Genomic DNA, 22,588 nt, shown 5'->3' with positions numbered 1-22,588 from the left:
TATGCAGGCATACACTTCCTGAGCACTCATCATATAAAGACGCCTCAGATGTTGCAGCATCACCATATAAATCCACCAGGTGGCAGCACTTGACTTATGTTACACTACCTGCTGTGACTGATACCCCATACACATGTAGCACACACATGTGGACATATAACAATAATAATAATTATTGTTATTATTATTATTAATGGATTGCATTTATATGGATTGCATATAGCGCATTTCGGGGGCCCCAAAACGCTGTACAATTCCACTATTCATTCACTCTCACATTCACACACTGGTGGAGGCAGCTACAGTTGTAGCCACAGCTGCCACAATTGATTGTTGGTTGAATTTTTACCAGATCACAAACATAAAAACCTAATTCTGGTGAAAATGAAGACACATGAACCATTTTACACTTTAAAATTTGAGGATGTATATTGCAGGACAACTTAAGGTGATGCACATGTTCATCAGTTTGGTCAGTATGTTGTGATTATGAGCCAAAACTTTGTCCTTATACAATTATTACTTGTGGCATTAATCTGGTTGATGAAAATGCCACTAACAAAGTTTAGCTGGCATTAGCACTCCAAACAAATGTCAATCCAATATCACCTCTAAATCCAAAAAGCCTAATTCAATTCACTTCCATTCGGTTTTATAAAACCCCTAAAAACAGAAGACTTGTACTCTGAGCAAGCATTTGGCAACAGTGGAAAAGAAAAACTCAATTGTTGCCAAAGTTGAGGTATCGAAACAGTAATGCACAAACGTGTGAGAGATGCCAAGCGGTCTGCATCACCTTTTTCCCCCTAGAAAGTTCCCTGACTGGAGTCCTTGGAAATAAAAGTTCTGTGGTAGAAATAAAGCAAATTAAACGTGGTAATTCAAATTTATTCTGCTAGCCTACTTTCTTCACCTCGCACATTTGGAAAGGAACCATCAGTGCTTAAAGGTAGGTACGTTTTAAGGTTTGCTCCTATTTAGAAGATTTAAAGGAAGGCCTTCCATGTATCAGCTAGACGGTGATAAACCACATCTAGTTCAATAGCATGGTTTCCTCGTAGAATCTGGGTCCTGATCTGCCCAGAGTCCAAATAAAAATATCTGGCCCATCATGAAACCGAAAATAAGGCAAAGAAGACACTGTTAAGACTGTTGAGAAGCTACCAGCAACTGGTCTCGTCAGTTCCCAAACATTAGCTGACTATTGTTGGAATAATATATTTTTCTCACAAGTTTATACATGTGACATGTTTTCTATTGCTTCTATTGTGAATTAAATGAGTTTTGTCTTGTTTTGAATTTTACACAGATTACCAGTATTTGGGGGCTGTAAATGGTGACGCCCATGCTGTTCCAATTCTTGTGGAAGGAATCAATTAATGTTGGCAACTTGATAATAAGAAGAGTATGTTAAGTCCTCCTTTAGCATAATCTGATCATAGTAAGAACCTGCTTTTTCACTTGAGGAACATTTCAAAACTTAGATCCATCGTGTCAACAAGTGAACTCGAGATGATAATACATGCTTTTGTCTCTACAAGACTCAACTACTGTAACAGCCTGTTTACTTGTCTAAACAATAAAGGGCTAGCTTGTCTACAGGTTGTTCAAAACTCTGCAGCGAGGCTACTGACCCAATCGAACAAGGGAGCTCATATGACCCCTGTTGTAAAGTCGCTGCACTGGCTACCAATCAGATTTAGGTTCCATTTTAAAATTCTAGTTTTAACTTTTAGAGCATTACAGGGACAAGTCATTATAGCTGATTGGATCTAGCTTGGCTAATATCATTCTCATTTTGTTTGAAGACCCCAAGAAACCAGGTTAGCGTCAAGATCAGTGAGTTTTGGATCACCCAGTTGATCCTGAACCTTTTAAGCAGAAAAATTGCTATTTTTTTATTTCCACATACCAGTAAAAGAGTGGTTAAATCATAAATCTCTCAATTTACCAGCTCCCCTAACGTCTCAGCTTTCAAGAATGTGCTCTGTTTGGTTTTATCTGACATTATCAGAAATTTGTTTTCTGTTCTGTTCTTTTGTCTGTTTCTTGTCCCTTTGATTTTTTTTTATATATGTATGGTCTGAATTTAATATATTTGTGTTAAGTTCAAAAGTCTGAAAGCCAGCTTTGACTTAATGTCACATCTGGCTTTGAGAGGAAAGTATTTGTAGGTTCAAAATCTATAGTTCCAAATGTTACTCATAAACCTCGTGAACGGTGCATTACTCTTGGATTCTTGCATTACTCTTGGATTACTCAGTTCAAACTGATTACGTCATTGTGAAAGAACACGTGTAGCATGGTGCATGGCCTTTCTCAGGGCAGTACATTTTTTTGAATATTGATGACATCTCAAAGAACGTGCACATACTAGCATCAGACGTCTAACAGCTTGTGGTGCTAGGCCCCTGTCTAAACCAGTCTACGTCTGTGGCAGTGTCTACACAGAATGAGTGATTTTACATGCATTATTTAACATGATCTTCATATACAGACTCTGTCCTCACAGCATGGTAGCTGCTGTACTACAGTTAGTAAACTAACCTGATGCACAGAAACCCTGGTCTGGTAAATTACTGCATGGAACTGGAATTATGCAGCAATAAATGTAACCAAGTCTTTACTGCTTTTTAAAAAATCTCCTATGTGTAGAATATGTCTACTTTTTATTATTATGTTTACCATTTCCCATTCTCATTAATATAAGATATAAGAACAGGAAAGAAGGATGATTTAAGTAATTTGGAATGTGGCATAGCTGTTGGTGCCAGATCGACTGCACTACTGGGACTTTCCAGCACAATCATCTCTTGGGTGTACAGAGAATGGTCTTCTAAAGAGAAAAAATCCATTAACTCTAGGAGAAAATACCTTGTAGATACTAAGTCCAAGGGCAGTTGCCAGACTACTTCTAGCTGATAGATGACAACAGTAATTCAATTAACTACTCAATTAAACCAAGGCAAGCAGAAAAGCATCCATTAATCCACAACTTGTGAAACCAACAGCAGCAGAAGACCACATCTAGCAACACTCCTGTCAGCCCTAAGAACAGGAATCTGAGGCTACAGTTCACAGAGGCTCTCCATAATTGGACAACAGAAGGCCGGAAAAATGTTGTCTGATTTGATAAGTCTCAACTGCAACTCAAGCATGGATTTACCCTGCCTGAACCATTGTGTACATCAGTGGTTAAGGAAATGGTGTGGAGAATATTTTCTTGGAATGTTTTGAGCCCCTTTGTACCAAATGAGTATTGTTTTATTTAGGACTAATTAGTAGGTGTGTCTCTGTGTTGCACCTGTATATCCCAAAAAGTTGATTCTGTTCATCTGGACGTAGCGTTTTCAGTGGGAGAAACGTGACTTCTTCAGTGCCAGCTGACTGCAGGTTTCCACAACCTTATAAACAGTACATTTGCACAATGACTGAAACTAGAACACTGAATGAACAATGGGCTGTGAGGTCAGTTCCTTGATCATTAATATGCAAATTGAGACCACTGAGTTTTCACTGGCCTGTAGGTGTTGTCACTTGGATGAGTGATGAAATGTTTCTCCCACATCCAGGTGAACAGAATCAACCTTTCAGGATTTACTTACCTGGATGAGAGAGCATGCACAAGACATTGCACCTGTATAGTTTATGTATGCAACTAGTTAATCAAGTGTACTGATAACTTGTCATAACATGCTGACTTTTGGCTACAGAAAGCCAAATCTTGGCAGCCAAAGCAAGAATCTCGTTTCTGGCCAGGTGAACAATGTATACATAGATTAGATAGTTAGTGCACAATTGACTATGAAAAAAAGAAAGAAAGAAAAAAATTGTAATTTGGCGTCAAATGTGTTATTCTGGATTTATGAATGTGAGATTTCGGGAGGCAGAAAATTTAGTATTAAATATAAGACACTGTCTTCATTAGGTTCTGTTAGTTTATAAAATATAAATAAGGACGAACATTAGACATTTTTGGGACACAGCTTGTATGTACATTAGACTCCCCTCCTGCGCCGCATTTTCCATCTCTCCGTCCATCTGCGTGTCAGCCTGCGCCGCAACCGAGCCCTATTTTATACGGCTATTTTTATTATTGTTGTCATTGGTAAACGCCACGCTTGTGTCTATAAAACCTGCTTTCCCATTGGTTGAAAAGATTGTCTGTCACAGTACTTCCGTCCGTTTGGCCGTTTTTGATTGGTCGGTACGCCTTTTTTTTCCTCTTCATCACGGCGGTGGGTCGGAGCCGCTGTGTCCCCGGGCTGGCACGTTCCTAGCTAAATTCTCCACAGTATAAAATTGGGTTCCCCTCTATTTCACAACCCGTCCCCCTAAAAAAATTATTTGGTTCCCTGCAACTGTTTATATATTTTCGCTTAAGACAGATTTCTAAATCCCCTTCAGATATCTTAGAAGATGGCGGTGGTAAGCGGGATGTCAGGGTTGGCGGTAGCCCGGCTGGAGGGCCGAGAATTCGAGTATCTCATGAAGAAAAAGTCCGTGACCATCGGCCGGAACTCTTCGCAGGGCTCCGTGGACGTCAGCATGGGACACTCCAGCTTCATCTCCCGCCGGCACCTAGAAATATTTACCGCAGGAGAAGATGGCACCGGCACGGGGGAATTCTACCTCCGATGCCTTGGAAAAAACGGGGTGTTTGTTGATGGGGTGTTCCAGAGAAGAGGGGCTCCACCTTTACAGCTTCCGCGAATGTAAGATTGATATTCCCAGTTTGCTTAAAGTGCGGGGGAAATCGAGTTATTTCTGGAATCGTGTGTTGTTGTTTTGTTGTCCCGCTGCGGTGTTGCACGTGCTCTGACAAGCAACACTAAGCTGGTACGTGCAGCTCGTGTGTGTGTGTGACCAAAGGAAAAAATGGTCAACCGACACGCAGATATGCACGATAATGGCAGAGGTAACTACTGGAAGCGCACTGAACCCGACTCATAACCGCTGATTATTTATTGCTGGTTTATTCGGCTTGTGTTTAGCGAGCTGCTTACGTCAGTGAGACGTCAGATAGTCATAATTCAGCTAAGAGTCGGTGCGTCATGTGGATAAGATAAGATAACCTTTATTAGTCCCACACGTGGGAAATTTGTTTTGATGCTAGTATTCTACTTCATTGTTGCATTTGTTTATATGTATCACGTGTTTTGGATATGCCTAATTACAGAGAGGCTTGGCACAGCCTAAAATTTGATAACGTTCATAGTGCTGGCTTGTACTAATAGCTATGTGTATGAAACATCAAAATGGCCGAATTATAGTAGAATTACGTTGGAATTTCACAAAGCGAAAAAATTCTTGTTTGGGGCTATAACCCTCAACAGCTGTCTCTCCCATGTCAGGAACACAGGCTAACTATTAAACTTGCGTGGGTGGTGTTTCTGACATAATACAGAACAGGCTACAGTATTTTCCCTCACAATAAAAGGCTGGTAAAGAGTTATTATACACTAGTTTTACTCATGATGCAGTGTTCCAGCGCCAGGTGCATAGTTAAAGTTGGCAAGTTAAGTACTTGCTTGACTTCATGTTCCCAACCTTTGCTCTGTCATTATTTGTCTCAGTGCTGCTCATGTGCTTACATTAAAAAAAATCTATGGGTATGAATGTAACCATGCACTGGACTGGAAGCTATTCATGTTAGACACGAGCTGTTATATAATGGAGGATGTCCCTATTTAAACAGTGTGAAACTGAATCACAGTAGTTGGACCTCCTTGGCCTGCTTGTCACCAGCTGGTCTGAGCAGTAACATTGTAATAAGCACTTGATTGACTGGCAGAATTATTTCACACATTTAAATAGTATAATAGTTTTTTGGTTCTTTTCTCCTTCTCTTAGGTGTTGTTTCCGCTTTCCCAGCACAAGTATAAAAATAACGTTCACAGCCCTGTCCAATGACAAGAAAGAGCCAAGGAACGTGCCAGAATCACCGATCAAGCCTGTCCAGCCCCAGATTTCCCCCCTGACCATCAACATTCCTGACAACATTGCACACCTCATGAGCCCGCTGCCTTCACCTACTGGAACCATCAGGTAGGACTGCTTAGTTGTATGTAAGCAGATTAGAAAACTGTGGCTTTTTTCCCATCTCAAATCAAGACATTTTAAATATCTTTCACAGTGCAGCAAATTCTTGCCCATCAAGTCCACGTGGGGCAGGACTGTCCAGCTACAGGACATCTCGCATTCTGACCTCCGATCTTATAGGAGACAGCTCCCAATCAGAAAACGACAAGGAGGCCTCAGGTGAAGACAGTCCAAAGGTGAGAGGAAATGCATAATGTGAACAGGGCAGGAAGGGGTGAGTGCTTACAGTTAGTCTATCTGCTTGATTTCGAAATGGATTCAGACTAAATGTCTGAGAAGAACCGTGCGTGATGAAGGCAGCAGACTTCAGAGAAGTCTCAGTGGATTTGAGGACTCTGAATATCACTGTTACTCATTGAAGTCTAAAAATTGCCCAATGTTTGCAGTAGCAGCATAGACTTTAGAGTACAAACCCTCTGTGTCAGTGTGCATATGTGTGCTTTTGACACACATTTCCTGTGTAATAAACTTCACTTTATGTCTCCTGCAGGATGACTCCAAACCTCCATATTCATATGCACAGCTAATAGTTCAAGCTATCACCATGGCTCCGGACAAACAGCTAACACTGAACGGAATATACACCCACATCACCAAGAACTACCCCTACTACAGAACAGCAGACAAAGGCTGGCAGGTCAGTTTGGTTATAATACTGATAATACTAGTAATAATGGTGTGCTTGCGATTGAATAGTAATACAGACTTGAGTTGGTAACAGTTTGTTTTTTTTAATCTAATTATTGGCTGAAGAGCTTCATAAACTTATTTATTCACCATTCCAGCTAAACCACTGTAGTTCAGAATAGTTAGAAATGAAATACAAGGGTTTAAGTTAAAACAGAATACATTTATGTAATTGTGAGGTACAGATGGATAGTCTGTCCCCCACAGCATGACCCAGTGATGGAGGACCAGATGCAGTAGGGAAGCATCCCTGTTTGTCGTGGAGAGTGAGCCCCATTATTGAGCTTCCACATATCAGTCACTCAAGATTGCAATTATTTTCCTTTCTCAGCATTGGTAAGCGTGGGTAGTTTGCCTGACATTCAGTTAGGGTGTGCAAGTGCATGAGTGTTATACCAGATCTTATAGTTTGTTCACCAAGGAGCTACATGTTTTCACCAATGACTTTTGGCATTCTGATGATTAACCTGCATAGAATAAACAAAAAGCAGTTTTTGCTTAACCATCAAGCAAAACATTCTAAGCAACAAAATAACTGTATTGTTACTATACTTGGGCATCATAAAGTGAAATTGGAGCTGAGCTTTCATTTCAGCAGACATTTATTATTAGATTATTCACTGTTCACAGCTTCACCATGATGTCAGGATGTTTTTCTTCTAAACCATTTGAGTTCTGGATGAATCTCAGGAGGTCACTGTTGGAAATTGTGTGTGATAAATTAGGGCAGCTATTTTTCATTTGTTGAAATAAGAAGGAAATGGGGATGAAACACAGGGGGGAAACACACTTTCACACTTTGTCTTACTGTGTTCTCATTTAATTCGGAGGGTCTGCCATAAAGTCCACTTTTACCATGTGCTTTAGCTGTGGAGCACTTGACCCTATAGTATGAAGCGAGTTCAACATACCTAGGGTATCGTTCCTATCTGGAACCTACCCTTATCACCTGTGTAATCACATGAAAGATGGTCTTGGCAGCATGTAACCAATCTAAAGGGGGCATTTCACAGATCATATGACTATTATCCACAGATAATAGTCCCTATGAGTGCCACCTACTTCAGAGAGATTGTCAAATGCTGATTAAAAATCCATAACGAACATAGAAAATACACCGGTAAAATGCAACACTCCTGTAAAAAGGACACATGATTAATAATGGCAGAAAATCTGGCGATTTAGTGCACAGAGCAGGAAAATAAACATTTTAATTCCAGTTAATCATTTTATTGCTGTTTGTGCTCTGTGTTGCTGTTTCTTAATAATGTGACACCTGCACATTAGAGCTCTGAACTGTTAAACTGGATCCATTTACACAGTAAAGCTTACGGTCCCAAGTCTAATAAAAAAAATTTCACTTCAAACAGGTATTCTTAGTGTGCCTTCTAGTACCTGCAGTTTCAGTAGTGTTAGAGAGAATTAGGAGTGGATTAGAATAAAGTATAATAACATGTATACATTTTCTAAATCGTGAAAATAATACCCACATAGGGCTGGGCCATATTATACCGTTCACGGTAATACCGGTATAATGTTAGGCAACGATAGGAAAATGAAATATCGCGATAGAATGGGAGTAAAACGCGCACGCGCAGTGCCTTTGTTTTCATACGCACATGGCCGATTGTTGAGTGAAACAGATGAACCAGAATTGGTTTGTAAAAATGGTGCAACTTCAGTGATGTGGAACTGGTTTGGTGTTTGTCCGTCAGATACACAACAAAGCACATTTTTTTGCAGAACATGCAAGCGGCTGTTGTTATTGTCATATTTGTCGGACTGAGATGCTCTTAAATCTGGGAGTAATCTGGGTCCTAAACTCCGTATGTTTCAGGTCAAACAACACTGCAGCATCACTGAGAGTTAAAAACTGTCTAAATTCTTTCATCTTTAATAAAACGATCAGCATTGCTGCTTTACCAGGTGTAACTATGAAGTTTAACTTCCAGGCATCCATGAAAACAAAAGTTATTACATTTAACGGAGTTAGAAGTTAGCAGGAAGCTAGCGGAAGTTAGCTCGCTAGTTTCGCTAGTTACCTAAGCATGATATAGCACATTCTGACTGAGAGATTTCTGAAAAAATTCAAACGTACAGCTCTGCTATCACTTCCAACATAAATGAAGACAGGAAACTAAACAGCAGTGACGTTTGTAGGGTTACTGAAGTTTGGCTAGCTGGTATATAATGATGTGCTACGTGATCGCTAGCGACACAGCTATGTTAGCATAACATAAACAGTGAAGCTGGAGGACGAACACTAACACTTTTCCACTTATAAAAGTTAACGTGAAGGTTCCTCATGGTTAGAGACAAATGCAATCGCATGGCAGGATGCTGTAAACGGACCAAACTTCAGTCAGGAGAACAACTGAGATAATCCATCCACAATACGAGGTTAGTCATTAATATACTGCAACAACATGGGAATAGAGCAGCTGCCAGAGAATTCAACATTAATGAATCAATGGTACAGAAGTGGAGGAAGCAAGAAGAATGAGTTTAATAAAGTTTGATTTATCTGACTGCTTTGTTTCGCTTAATGTGCCTTATAATCCCGTGCACCTTATGGTCCGAAAAATGCGTACTGCACACTGCAGTTTAATGTTGCAAAGCACCTCTTTTTAACTTCAGTGGATATTATACATGGTTATGCTCAGGATATGTCAGCCCATTTCTACTGGAAATGCCTTTTGGTTAAACTTTCAGCAAGGAATTTGCATTTGCACTGTTACATTTTTATAAAGCTTTAATGTACATAAAAACCAGCTTCTTGTTTAAGTGAAAATAAATGGAAGGTTGTCTTTTTGCGCTAGTAATGTTGTGGAGTTGTATTTTGTCTCGCATTAATTATATCGTCAGTTATATCGTTATCGCAAATTTTCAAATATATATCGTGATAAATATTTTTGGCCATATCGCCCTGCTCTATACCCACATATCCATCACTATCTGATGCATAGCTGCCGCTTCATTCAGTGGTTTCACTAAGATCTAGCTTAACAAGCTGCATATACACAATATAGACATCTGAACTTCATTATTTTATTGTATTTGTGTTATTCTACCCCCATAATGTTTGTAAATGGAAAGGGCCATAGTTTTAATGTAATTATCTCGCAGGATCTGTTATTCTTATTTCCAGGTCCACAAAACATCTTATCTGGCTTCATCTTACTCTCTAGTATCTCCTCTGTCAAACCAACCCTCCGTCACTACATCCACGAATCTTCTCTGTGGTCTTCCTCTTTTCCTTCTGCCTGGCAGTTCCATTTTCAACATCCTTTGTCCAGTATATTCACTATCCCTCCTCTGCACATGCTAAATACAGCTCAGCCTTGTCTCTCCAGTTGTTTCCTCCAAACCACTCAACCTGAGCTGTCTGCCTGAAGTATTCATTTCTAATCTTGTCCATTCTGGTCATTCCCAGTGAAAATCTTAATATCTGCAGCTCTGCCACCTCCAACAATTCCTTGGTCTTTTTGTTAGTGTCTTCATCTGAAACCATACATCATAGTGGTTTTCACTTCCCTTTCACTTTTGCTGCTATCCTTCATTCACAAATCATACCTGATATTCCTTTTCATCCACCCCAGCATGCCTGCACTCTCCTTCACCTGTCTTCTGCATTGTCTGTTGCTTTGGATGGTTGATCAAAGGTATGAAACCCCTTTGTCTGCATTACCTCTGCTCTTTGCACGTTCACATTTCCACCTGTGTAGCTCATTCACATCCCTTCTAGTGACTTTTCACTACAGATAACAATGTCATCTGCAAACTATAGTCTCAATTGACTATAGTCAATTGAGACTATAGTCAATTTGACTATAGTCAATTGAGACTCCTGCCTCTTTATCTGTTTATCGATTCTCATCTTCTGTCTATTACCATTGATAACAGGAAAGGGCTCAGAGCTAATCCCTGATGTTGTCCTCATACGTGTCTTGTACCACCCTGTATACTTTTCAGCCACCCCCAACTTCCTCATGTAGTACCACAGTTCCTCTCTTGAAACCCTATCATATGCTTTCTCTAGATCCACAAAGACACAATGTGACTTATTCTGGCGTTCTGTGTACTTCTCTATCAGCACTCTCAAAGCCAACCTTGCATCTGTAGTTTACTTTCTTAGCTTAAAGCTGTACTTCTGCTCACTCTTCGCACCTAGTTTCAGCATCTCTTTCCCATAGCTTTATGGTTCAGCTTTATCTCTTTGTAGTAGCACATCACAATCGGTACCAGTACACGTCTTCTCCATTGCTCGGGCAATCCTCTCTCTCCAGAATTGTGTTAAACGTCAGTCTGGTTGAAAAGTCAACTTCCCTCTCTCTTAGAGGGAAGTTGACTTGGCAGAGCTGCATACCTCCACAGGTATGCCATCTGGACCAACTGCTTTCCCACTCTTTGTCCTCTTTCTAACTGCCCTCACTTCCTCTTCACCGCTACACACTCTCTGATTCATTAACTTTGCTCGATCTGTCCTACTCTCTCTCATTTTCTACATTCATGAGCTCCACAAAGTACTCTCTACGTCTTCACTTGTTAATTACATTTACATCTCATTCCATTTGTATCCCTAATCATCCCAGTCTGCTGCACATCCTTTCCAGCTGTATCTCTCTGCCTAGCCAGTACTAGTCCTTTTGTCCTTCCTTAGTCTCCAGACTCACATACAAATAACAGAAGGCCTTTTGCTTTCTCTTACACCTAGCCTCCCAGTACACCGGTCTACTTTCTTCATCTAGTAGTTCTGTTTGATTCAGTTTCAAATATTTCTTGTTTTAGGGCCTCAGCAATGTGTACATTTTGAAAAGTGAAATGTATCCCTTTTTAAAATGTACACATTGCTGAGAATCCCAGCAAACCTTGTATAACTGTTGGGGAATGGAAGCAGTGTTCAATACAACCAATGACCTGATGCCCCAGGCGAAGTTAGATGGCCAGCTGTTAGCTCATTCAGGCCAGTGACGGTGTTTCCACTAATCACAGTTAGTAAGTGAACCTGTAAACTGGGTGAAGCAAACCCTGACTAATAAATGGTTTCTGTTTTGTTTTTGGTGTGTTGTTGGGGGGTGCAGAAATAAAGAGATGTTGCCGACTAATGTTGCGGGATGAGGATTTGTAAAATGTGCTTATGAGCATGTGTGTTATAAGATTTAGCCCAGATTTAGCATTGGTTTCCCTGACAACAAGGTTGAGAACATCAGTGAAGTTCAGGCTATCAGCAGTATAGTCAGTAGTGGTTTTTGATTCGGGCGACACAGGCGGTTGCCCGGGGCGGCATCACGGGCATCGGCAAAAAAAAAAAAAATTGCTCGTACTCATGCTGCCCCGATATCAGCCAGCGCATATTGGGAATGGCACAGGCACCGATCGGTTTTCTATCGCCCATTTGCTGGGAGTAAGGGTGCCCTTCGTTTGCGAGGTGCGCCTGCTGCTTGCGGCACAGGGAGGAGAGGGCGTGGCGGCGGGGGATTCTCTGGCTGGCTGGAGCAGCATCTAATAACCAACTCGCAAAATAAAAACAAAACACCTTGGGCGGCATGGTGCTAATCACCGTGCTGGTGGTTAGCACTGTTGCCGCACAGCAAGAAGGTCCTGAGTTCAATTCCACCATCAGGCCGGGGTCTTTCTGTGTGGAGTTTGCATGTTCTCCCCGTGTTTGCATGGGTTCCCTCCGGGTACTCCGGCTCCACTGTCCAAAGACATGCAGCTTGTGGGGATAGGTTAATCGGATAATCCAAATTGCCACTAGGTGTGAATGTGCGAGTGAAAGTGAGTGCGAATGGTTGTCTGTCTCTGTGTGTTGGCCCTGCGACAGACTGGCGACCTGTCCAGGGTGTACCCCGCCTCTCACCCCATGACAGCTGGGATAGGCTCCAGCGCCCCTGAAAAGGAGAAGCGGAAGCAAATGGATGGAAAAACAAAACAACAAACACGAAAACACCAGACATTATGATACAGACTTATAATTTGCACCGATGTTTTTTCGAAATTCTATTCTGGAAAAGTGAGCGCGAGAGCCCTCGGTGCGCCTGCTCGCTGCTGAAGTCAAAGTAAACTTTATTGTCACCTCCGCTACACACAGTCCAGTATGTAGAGACGAGACGACGAGGCTCCAGTTACAGCAGTGCAAGTAAACAAACAATAAATATAAGAACAGTAAGAAAATAAATATACGCTTTAGGACTCGGGGTAAAGGGATCAATAACAATTTAAAATTTATAATTTACGGTTTGATGATTTAAAGTCTCACACACAACCCGTCAAAAGGGGAGGGGGGCGGCTGCTTCCAAACAGAGTACATTTCATTCATAATGTTGTAAATTATGTATTCATGATTTGAATCCTGGGTTGTGTGAAATCCCAGAAATACACCTTAGACAAAGTGAATCTGTGAACTAAGGTGTAGGTCTGTTAGGTTATGCTGTGGTGATCCTCGGGTTGAGGGATGGGTGTTCATACTGGAGTGCAAAACTAAAACCAATGGAAGATGGACAAGAAAAGTTCAAAGCCATCTGGTGCTCAGTTTAGAAAAAAGAGAAGAGGAGGAGAAACGAGCGAAAGATGCAGGTAAGCAGATGTGTCATTGGATAATGGCAGGTCATCCTGAAACAATCAGATTCAGAATCAGAATCAGAATACTTTATTAATCCCTAAGGAAATTATGTGGGTTACAGTTGCTCCAAAAAGAAATGGTAAAAATAGTAACAGACTAAACTCCAAACATTATGTTACAGATTTTAATATTAATTAGTCCTTGTCAATTGTTGATTTGTCCTGTTCTCATTGTATGACGAATTATGATGGCTGTTTGGTAGCCGTTTGCATACAATGCATACTCTCTCTCTCTTCGTGTGTGTGTGTGTGTGTGTGTGTGTGTGTGTGTGTGTGTGTGTGTGTGTGTGTGTGTGTGTGTGTGTGTGTGTGTGTGTGGTGAATTTCGACAACAGTTTTATGTTAATGTACAATCCTTAATATGTTTTGTGGGGGGGGGGCAGCAAAACAGGCTACGACCGCCACTGAGTGTAGTTCATGGTTGAGCTCAGCCTTTCCTCTCTAAAACACATGTGACAAAGGGCAAAGAGGCTGTACTATAACGTCACTGAATTAAGACAAAGTGAAAATCAAGGCGATGTGAAAATAGTTCACATCAGATTTCTGTTAAACTAAACAAGCAATCTATGTTGCAAGCTAACAACAGCTGTCCTCAGTCTCCTGCACTGGTGAGAGCAGCAACATGCAGGGGTGCATTTAAAAGGGAGGCAACGGGTGTCATTCACCTAATTTAAATGTATTTTCACTGATGTTCAGTTCAATACAACACAGTACTCTTATACAAACAGTTACAAACGCGTGTCTTTTTATGTTGACGTGTCTTCCGCTGTTACCTGTCGTCTGCAGCATACTAGTGTGTTTTAATTAGCATTGAGAGCCAGATGCTGCAGCTTTTCTGCTCAGACGTTACAAGACAATGAACTAGGAGGAACAATGAAGCGCTCATACAGAGTATGGCTATGTCCTCAGTGTTAATGAACACGAGAGGCATGTTTGGGGGTTTTGTTGTATTGTGTTGTCTAAAGCTGAAAGTACACCTCTGATTTCTATTGTATGAAGATGCCCCAGTTGATTTAATACATGGATCTAATTTATGCTCTGAACTTTGACTGAGTGACTTTTTTTTTTCATTGACAGGATGCAGGATTTAACAGTAAAATGCTGATATTTACACACATGGGTGAGGTTTGACAAATGCGCCTCAAAGTGACTAAAAACTGTGTTACTGTCGCAATAAAATGGAAAATCTAATTGCAGTTTACACCAAGCTAAAATCATCCTGTACAACAACATGGGCGTGTTATGCATTATCAAACATGGATACCCCAACAAAATCTTCAGTTTAATTAAAGTTCTTAATTTTATTTAATTTTGATTCTGTAGAATTCAATTCGCCACAACCTGTCTCTGAACCGGTATTTCATCAAAGTGGCTCGGTCTCAGGAAGAACCAGGTAAAGGCTCATTCTGGAGGATCGACCCCGCCTCTGAAGGCAAGCTGATAGAACAAGCCTTCAGGAAGCGCAGGCCCAGGGGTGTGCCCTGCTTCAGGACCCCTGTGGGGCCATTGTCCTCCAGGTAAAGCATCTTGATGCTACGCATACATGACTGTAAAAAGTTTCCTGTACAGTTATATAGTGTGTTTTTTATGGCTGGGATGAAAACTGTACTTTACTTTTACTTTTCCAGGAGTGCTCCAGCTTCTCCAAGCCACACTGGGGCACTGTCAGCCCACTCTAGTGGGGTCCAGACCCCAGACAGCCTGTCCAGAGAGGGCTCCCCAGTCCCCATGGAGCCAGAGCCAACTCCACCACCAGCCCCAACCCAAGCCACAACAATCCAGCCCAAACTCGCCGTCATCCAAGAGGCCCGCTTTGCACAGAACTCCCCAGGTAAAACATTGGGTTTAGGTTTTTACCTTTTTATGAACCATATAACATCTAGTGTGTGCAGAGTGATCACATGTGGGCCTTAACAGATGCATTCACATTTTTCAGTTTTTCGTGACAAAAAAGACTGCAGTACCACCACCACCCCATATTAAACCCTTTTCTGTGACAGTGTACAGTGTTTGTGTGCTCCTGCACATCTTTATCTGAGTGAATGACATCTGCTTTAACCTTTATCACACCGTTTGACAGGCTCCCCTCTCAGCAATCAGCCAGTATTGATCGCTGTGCAGCGCCAGATGCCTCAAACGACCATGAAGCCTGTGACCTATGCCATGGCCACACCAGCCATTGTTACGACTACAGTTAGCTCTGCCCCTGTCATGCAGACTGTGCATGTTGTTCACCAGATCCCAGCTGTCACCATGGCAACTGTTGGTGGACAGCCTGCTTCTGCAGTGAGCAGCGAACCTCAGGAGAATGGAAGCGGAGAGCACAAGGAGATCAAAGGTGGTGCTCTTTTTGTTGTTGTTTTGGTTTGTTTTTGATTCTATGAGCATGTCTAATTTTTGATATTTTTGTGTGCAGTAAAAGTGGAGCCGGTCCCATCCATTACAGCCTCCTCCATAGGTGGAGTCAGTCGTATCATCCAGAGCTCTCAAGCTGCTCCTCTGACTACGGTTACCATCGTGCAACAAGCTCCGCTCGGTCAGCACCAACTCCCAATAAAGGCCATCACACAGAATGGTACCCATCTGGTCCCCATTAGTACTGCCGCTAGCACAGGTGAGTCGGACACACACACAGTCAAACCAGCACTTCATTAATAAAGGCCAGTTTTAAAAAACCTACAGCATGGTTGGTGGAAGTGAAGGTTTGAACTAGAAACCAGGTGAAAATAGGAATAAAGGCCTGCCTCTACCATTAGTCCTAAGTATCTGAGTGCTTCTTCCACCATTCCTTGTCATGTCTCCTGATGCTTCATATCTGAGACTGACTGGTAACTTATTCTTAACAAATAACCTGGTTGAGAGCAGGCTATGTTCAGAGCTTTGGTTTAAACAAATTCTTTTATGGTCAGCATGTGTCTGTGTTGGACAAATACATTTTATATGTGCAAGTTGTTAAGCTGTACCTCAAGCACAACTGTGCATTCACTGGAATTCATGTAATCAGTTTGTGATGATGAAAAGGTGTATATGTTGTTTATACTTGATGGTAATCTACCAGTAGGTCTCATTTTAAATTGCTGGAATTGCAGGTAGTAGGATACAGATTAGAAAATTGCTTAGTTGTATTTGGAGGCAATTTGTTACCAAGGATAGCTGTTCAATCAATTCAATTGATTTCTCTTTGATCTGCCACCAAACAAAAGCAGTTTTCCACACCTCTCCTTTATTGGGCTTTAGGAGAATAACCTTCATAACATTCACCTTCAGTTATTTTAAAAAGGTTATTTTATAGCTCTCTGCACCAAATCCACTTTTTCTTTCCAGGTAGTTTATAGGTTGTTGATGATGTTTATCATCATTTTATTATGCTGATCTGATACTGTCTGATTGGAATAAGACTCACTCACCTGGATCATTTGTTCGGAGAAGAATAATCACATGACAGTAATGCCTCTTTTTATGAGGGTGCATAGAGCCCAAAGCAAAAAGCCCAGCTTAACAGAGAAAGTTAATCACCATCATTAACACCTACCTAACAACTACTTCTGTAGTATGCCACTGAGATTTCAATCATCTCAGCCTGTACTGGAGAAACATGCGTAGTAGAAACGATTGCAGCAATCCTCCCTGTAAAGTAAATGATCAGATTGAGTTTAGGTCTATATTGATACCAATGGTATACAAAGATCTCTGCTAATTATGGTGCTTGTAAGTAGAATTGGAGCACAAATTATTATATGAACATGCTGACTCAAAAACAACACAGATTCACACTTGTTCCATTTGAAGTAAATGATCTGAAGGCATGTTTGAGCACCTTGCTGTATATATTGCAATCGTAGTGATGTAAACCTTATGTAGCCAGAAGATGGAGATGCTATGTTGAGGATCTCCAAACATTGCCATATAACCTAGCTTCAATGATCTACAGTCTCTCTTACCTTGTGACTAATGTGAGTCCACTTCAGTTTGACATGTTTTACAACCAACGTTAACCAGCAGGGTCATTTCCGTTGCTGTTGTACATGCCTGGCTTTTGTAATTGTCGGTATGCTCTAGTGCACCTCAAAGACACGCATGTTGGGTTAATTGGTAACTCTACTGGGTTTTTGCAGGGATGGCATCATGATAGATTTGTCAACATGCTTCCTTGTACCCTGCCTGTCACCTCTCACTAGTTATTATGAAGCTGTAACAATACTTTTCAACGATATCACGGGAAGATTTTGAGACCATCCTGCATATAACAGTGAAAAAGTTAACTTTTTAAATTTTTCAACTAATTTTACCAGTTGTAAGTTTTAGTGAGTATTTAAGATTATTTGTTCATTTTACAAATGATTTCGATAACTGCATTACAGATCGCGAGGTGAAATATAGTTTAGAACCTATTAATAAAGAGACTACAACGAACAAGAGCTACCATCCAAAAAATGTAATTAATGGAAATCTAATTAATATAAATGGAGCATTATGGAATTAGTGGAAGTGGTTCTAATAAATAAAGAGCGCATTTACTGTGAAATAGGACATGAAACAATAGATTAGATAGAACTTTATTAATCCCTCGGGTGGGTTCCTCTGGGAAATTCGATACACACATACAGGCTAATTATCATCATGGAGCTCTGCTCTCTGACATAGATGTAACTCTGTCTGTGAAGCTGGGTTTAAGAAATAAGGCTTAAAGTTTTATAAACATGTTTAGCGCCATGTTCTGTCAGCATGACGTCATGTGATTGTTTGGTTAGTTGCAGCTAATAGGCTTACATTAGTTTATGTTAGCTAACCAGTGACAGAATCAATTACTGGGAGTAAAATAACGACACTAAAACTAGAAATCAGTTTGAAGGGGTCACTTTTGTGCTGCCCTAGGCTGCAACAATGAGTTTTATGTTAAAGCCGAGAACATACTGCCCACTGTCTGTGTCTCTAGCAGTAAGTGGCTGTTGGCTGTCTGGCTAGCTGCGCTGAAATGGGGAAATCTAGCTGTTAGCTGTAATGTTCAGGTTTGTAAAGCACTTTAGTGTTTGTTAACAGTCTGATTGGCCCAGGAGAAGAGGCTGTTTGTGAGTCTGGAGGTGGGGGACCTCACTGACCTGAGTCCCTGACCAGAGGGCAACAGGTCAAACAGGTGGTGGTAGTAATGCTTTTCTTAAGACAGGAGGTGATGGCCTCCAGTGGTGGCAGAGGACAGCCAGTGATTTTTTTTTGTTTTTGTTTTTTTTTGGGGGGTGGTGTTAATTACCCGCTGCACAGCCTTCCTGTTCTCAATGGAGAGCTCTACTGAGGAGCGGTAGAAGGCCAGCAGCAGCTTCTGGTCCAGGTTGTCGTTCCTCGGGACACAGATGAAGTGCAGCTGCTGGTGGGCCTTCTTTAACAGGGTGATGATAAAGAAACCTGAAGGTGGAGACAGATTCCACCTGTTCTCTATTTATAGTGAGAGGGGAGTGGACCTGTCTGTGCCTCCTGAAGTCCATTATGAGTTCTTTTGTTTTAAGGACGTTCAGTGTCAGGTTGTTTTCTGAGCACCAGTGGGACAAGTTCTCTACCTTCACCCTGTACACCGTCTCATCTCCATCAGAGATGAGCTGAACCATAGTGTTGTCATTGGCATACTTGACAAGGGCTGTGGGGGAGGGGTGGCTTCAAACCGAGCAAAGAAGGTTTGAAGCTCAAAGAAGGTGTTGAGGTCCTGCGAGTTTGAGGCTCCTGTCAGGGGTTATTACTAAACTAAAGTGAAAGAGTGCTGCTACTGTGCTACAAGGATTCTGACAGTTTGCATAACTCTGGGGCGTTGATGAGCTGTTACTACTTGGGAAGTATTATTGTTATTATCATTATTATTAATAGCTCTGATCTTACCAGAGTACAAGGAACATTGGAAATTCATTCTTTGTCTTGGTCCTAGTTTGGATCATTTTCTCTCTGTGTAACTCTCTGAGCTTGACTCCTTCTAGAAGTGGTGATAAGAGTCGCCTTTCAGGAGCTTCTGCCATTGTTTGGTGATACCTTCCACATCAGTATCAGTGCTCCTTCTGCCTCGATCATGTCTTCTCATTTTGGGTTCTAGCCAGTGTGAATGCTACATGTATTATTTGTACCACCTTGTGGTAGGAATTGGTATTGCATTTTTATTGTAGTAAAGTACAGTGCAGGCCTGTATTAACCAGAGCTGATATCTCCTCAGCATAGATGTTTTGGATGTTAAGTCCAGCAGTTGTTTCTTCACATTCTTGATGGCTTCAGTTTGTTTTGGAAGTTCCTAAACTAATTTGAAATACAGGACTATAACACTCCATATTGAACCTTATTCATCTTCTCTTCTTTCCCACCAGCTGTTGCAAACCCTCTGCATCTCCTGGCAACTCACGCTTCAGCCTCAGCTTCCCTCCCCACTAAAAGGCAGAACGGAGAACTGCAAGACCAGCCTGAGACAAAGAGGGTGAAAATGGAGGAAGAGGAGAACGAAGCAGCGGCTGCCAACCGCAACAACGGCACCACGGACAGAGCGGGAGAAGGAGGGGTCAGTGAGCAGGTCGGCGACAAGTAGCCCGCCCGCTCCCAACGGCTCCCATCTGCATCCTGACCCCTGCTCTCCTGTACGCATTGAGCCACACATCTGACCTGGTGTCATTATCTTACTCCAAGGTGCCAAAAAGCGAAGGACTACAGAATGTGCAAACTCTTCTCGACCTCTCCTCCATGTATTTCCGACCACGAAACGTGATGCAAAAACTAAAAGACCAAACCTAAAAATGGAATTGAGAGAGTTACTGACGACTGTAAATGCCCAATGTTTGAGACCCAGATGGCGAGAGGAAGCACAGAAAGGAAAAAAGATTTGAAAATCCACATTAAAGGAAAAAAAGAGGCTTTTTTTTTTCTTCTTTTTTTTTGTATTTTAGCAACAATGAGTCCCAAAACTCACCCAAAGAAGACAAGGAGTCTTATCCTGGTAGCATTACAGACAAGCGCTTAACTGTGTGTCAGATAGAAACAGCAAACAAGTGATCTCACCAGTAGTGTATTCCACAAGGGGAAGTGTGTGTGTGTACGTGTGGACATTCCCATCTTCGGCAGCTAGCCTCCATGTCGACCTAGCTAACCCAGTTGTGAGTAGATATGCAGTATTCTGTTGTACAAGTGTATCTTTGGATATTTTGAGTCTTTCTCCATTTCCCGAGGCACAGATACTATCTAGTAATAAGATAACTAAAGCTATAAGTGGCGTCATTACAACATTATTTTTCTTTTTGTTTGTTTGTTTTTTTTAATAATTTATTTTTTTTAATATTGCTGTTTTTGTATGTGGGCTCTGTTCGGTGAAATGAATGTAGTCTCCAATTTTTTTTTCCTTTTATTGAAAACACTATGGAGTTAATGCCTGTTTTTCTGCTCATTCATGCAAATTAAATTCCTTTAATCACTGTACATCTACAGAATTTTCATATTTTACAAATAGCCTAAGAGTTAAAAATATATTCCCATGTGTATTTGACCGTATGCTTCATTGAGCTTGCATGTTATGGTTCTAGAAACAATGTACCTGAGCAGATTATCCGACTATGGAACTGAAGAAAATTTTGACTGGATCTACACTGATTCTGACCAGTGCTGCACTTAACCTCTAGTTCTTTCTTCTTTTTTCTTTTTTTTTTAAATTGCATTTTTTAATTTGTATATTTCTAGTTTTCCTTTGTTTTGTTTTCCTGTCATTATTGGCTGTTTTTTGTTACCTTTGTGTTGAAGTTGGCAGTCTGTTGGCTGGATTCTTTTACTCCTTTCAGGCTACTAAAAAAAGTCTATTCAGATTGTATTCTATGTTACACAAAGAAAAGCAAGTGATAGGTGTTTGTTCTGCTTCAGTGGAAAAATGCTTCTTTTTTTTTTTCTTTTTTTTTTTTTATAAATTTATTTAAAACACAATCTCCTAGTTTGTATTTCTTTGAGTAAACGCCTTTTCTGCTGGGCAAATGATGCAAACTCACAGTCTCAGTTTTTTAAAATTTTTGATGGAACGATGGGGACATCTGGGGTGGAGGTGAGGCATGTTAAGTTTTGTTAAAGGCTTCAGAAAGCATTCCTCACATTAAATTGTCCAAGGAAGGCAGTGGAAATGTCCTTTTACAGTTTTCCTAAAGGAACAAACACACTGGCTCACACATTTCCAGTCTGAATGTGACATTTATGTTTATGAAAAGGTGTACAGGTATACTGGATCACCTGTAGAAACCCTTAAATTTACAGTTGGTTGAACTGTAAAGATATTTTAAGAAAATTCCAATCAGTCAACCATAGCATTCAAATTTAGGACATTCTCTTAATTATGAATTGGATGCATTGAAATGTGATTAAAAGGAAGTTTAACAAAGTCACAGGTACAGTTGTTTCTGGTGTATTGATCAAGCGTAGGAGGGCTTGTTTTGGTAGTGCTTAGAGCTTTACACAGCAAGTGCAGTTTATGCATTTTTGACTGAATATGAAGGATGGACATGCCCGTTCTGATGTAATGCATTGGTATTTACTTTGAAGACTACAGTTTAATATTTTAGCCAGATCTATATTTTCTGGAGCCAAAAGTGTGACCATATATGGCTAAGAAAGTGGGGGCATTCACTGCAGTTGAGCCAGGACCATAGCAGCGGTTGCTGCTATGATAGCTCTCAGTGAAAAGCAGTGAACTCAACTGAACGACACAAATATTTATTTGGAACTATTGTTTTTGTTTTGACAAATGCATTATCAATAAAACATCTTAGTTGAAATGAAACACTGAAGACTTCCCTGTTTTTAGGGGTAACCGTGCCAATCAGCATGCAGCAACACACACTTGATGCCAACTGTAAATGATTACTTCATGTGTAGTTAAAGCTTCCATTTGTTTATGAGAAACATGGCTGCAGTAGCTTTAGCAGGACATAACTGTAAGAAGTTATTGCTCCAGAAGTGAAATAAAAAATGGCAGATTCAGTGGTGTAGCTCCAGGTCATGTTGCCAGGCAATTTAAATACTTAACTTTATCATACTATAGGGATTAGTTTGACACAAAGTTGCCTTTGTAGTGCAACCTCTGCTCTGGCCATTATTCAAAGCTTCAAGTTACACAATTTTTAAAATGTATCCATACTTCTATGACTTTCCAATTCGCACACTTTTTAGTAAATTTTGTGCCCAA

At 40.9% G+C, this 22,588-nt stretch overlaps 1 protein-coding gene across 1 annotated transcript; it reads left to right on the top strand.

The window, feature by feature from the left end:
* The first annotated feature begins 4,212 nt into the window (after window positions 1–4,212).
* On the top strand, window positions 4,213–21,246 carry foxk2a (forkhead box K2a). The gene is made up of 9 exons (XM_085361179.1): window positions 4,213–4,715; window positions 5,854–6,048; window positions 6,137–6,278; window positions 6,593–6,739; window positions 14,734–14,927; window positions 15,039–15,241; window positions 15,491–15,748; window positions 15,827–16,024; window positions 19,749–21,246. The coding sequence occupies exons 1-9, from the start codon at window positions 4,420–4,422 to the stop codon at window positions 19,961–19,963; spliced, it is 1,848 nt and encodes a 615-aa protein (XP_085217305.1). The 5' UTR covers window positions 4,213–4,419; the 3' UTR covers window positions 19,964–21,246.
* The last annotated feature ends 1,342 nt before the right edge of the window (window positions 21,247–22,588 follow it).

Source organism: Diplotaxodon limnothrissa, linkage group LG8 (assembly GCF_057381915.1).
Source record: "Diplotaxodon limnothrissa isolate DT_005_m linkage group LG8, D_limnothrissa_male_GT1.1, whole genome shotgun sequence".
Lineage (NCBI taxonomy): Eukaryota > Metazoa > Chordata > Actinopteri > Cichliformes > Cichlidae > Diplotaxodon > Diplotaxodon limnothrissa.
Note: the sequence above shows the minus strand (reverse complement) of the source record. Positions and strands in the feature narration are given on the sequence as shown.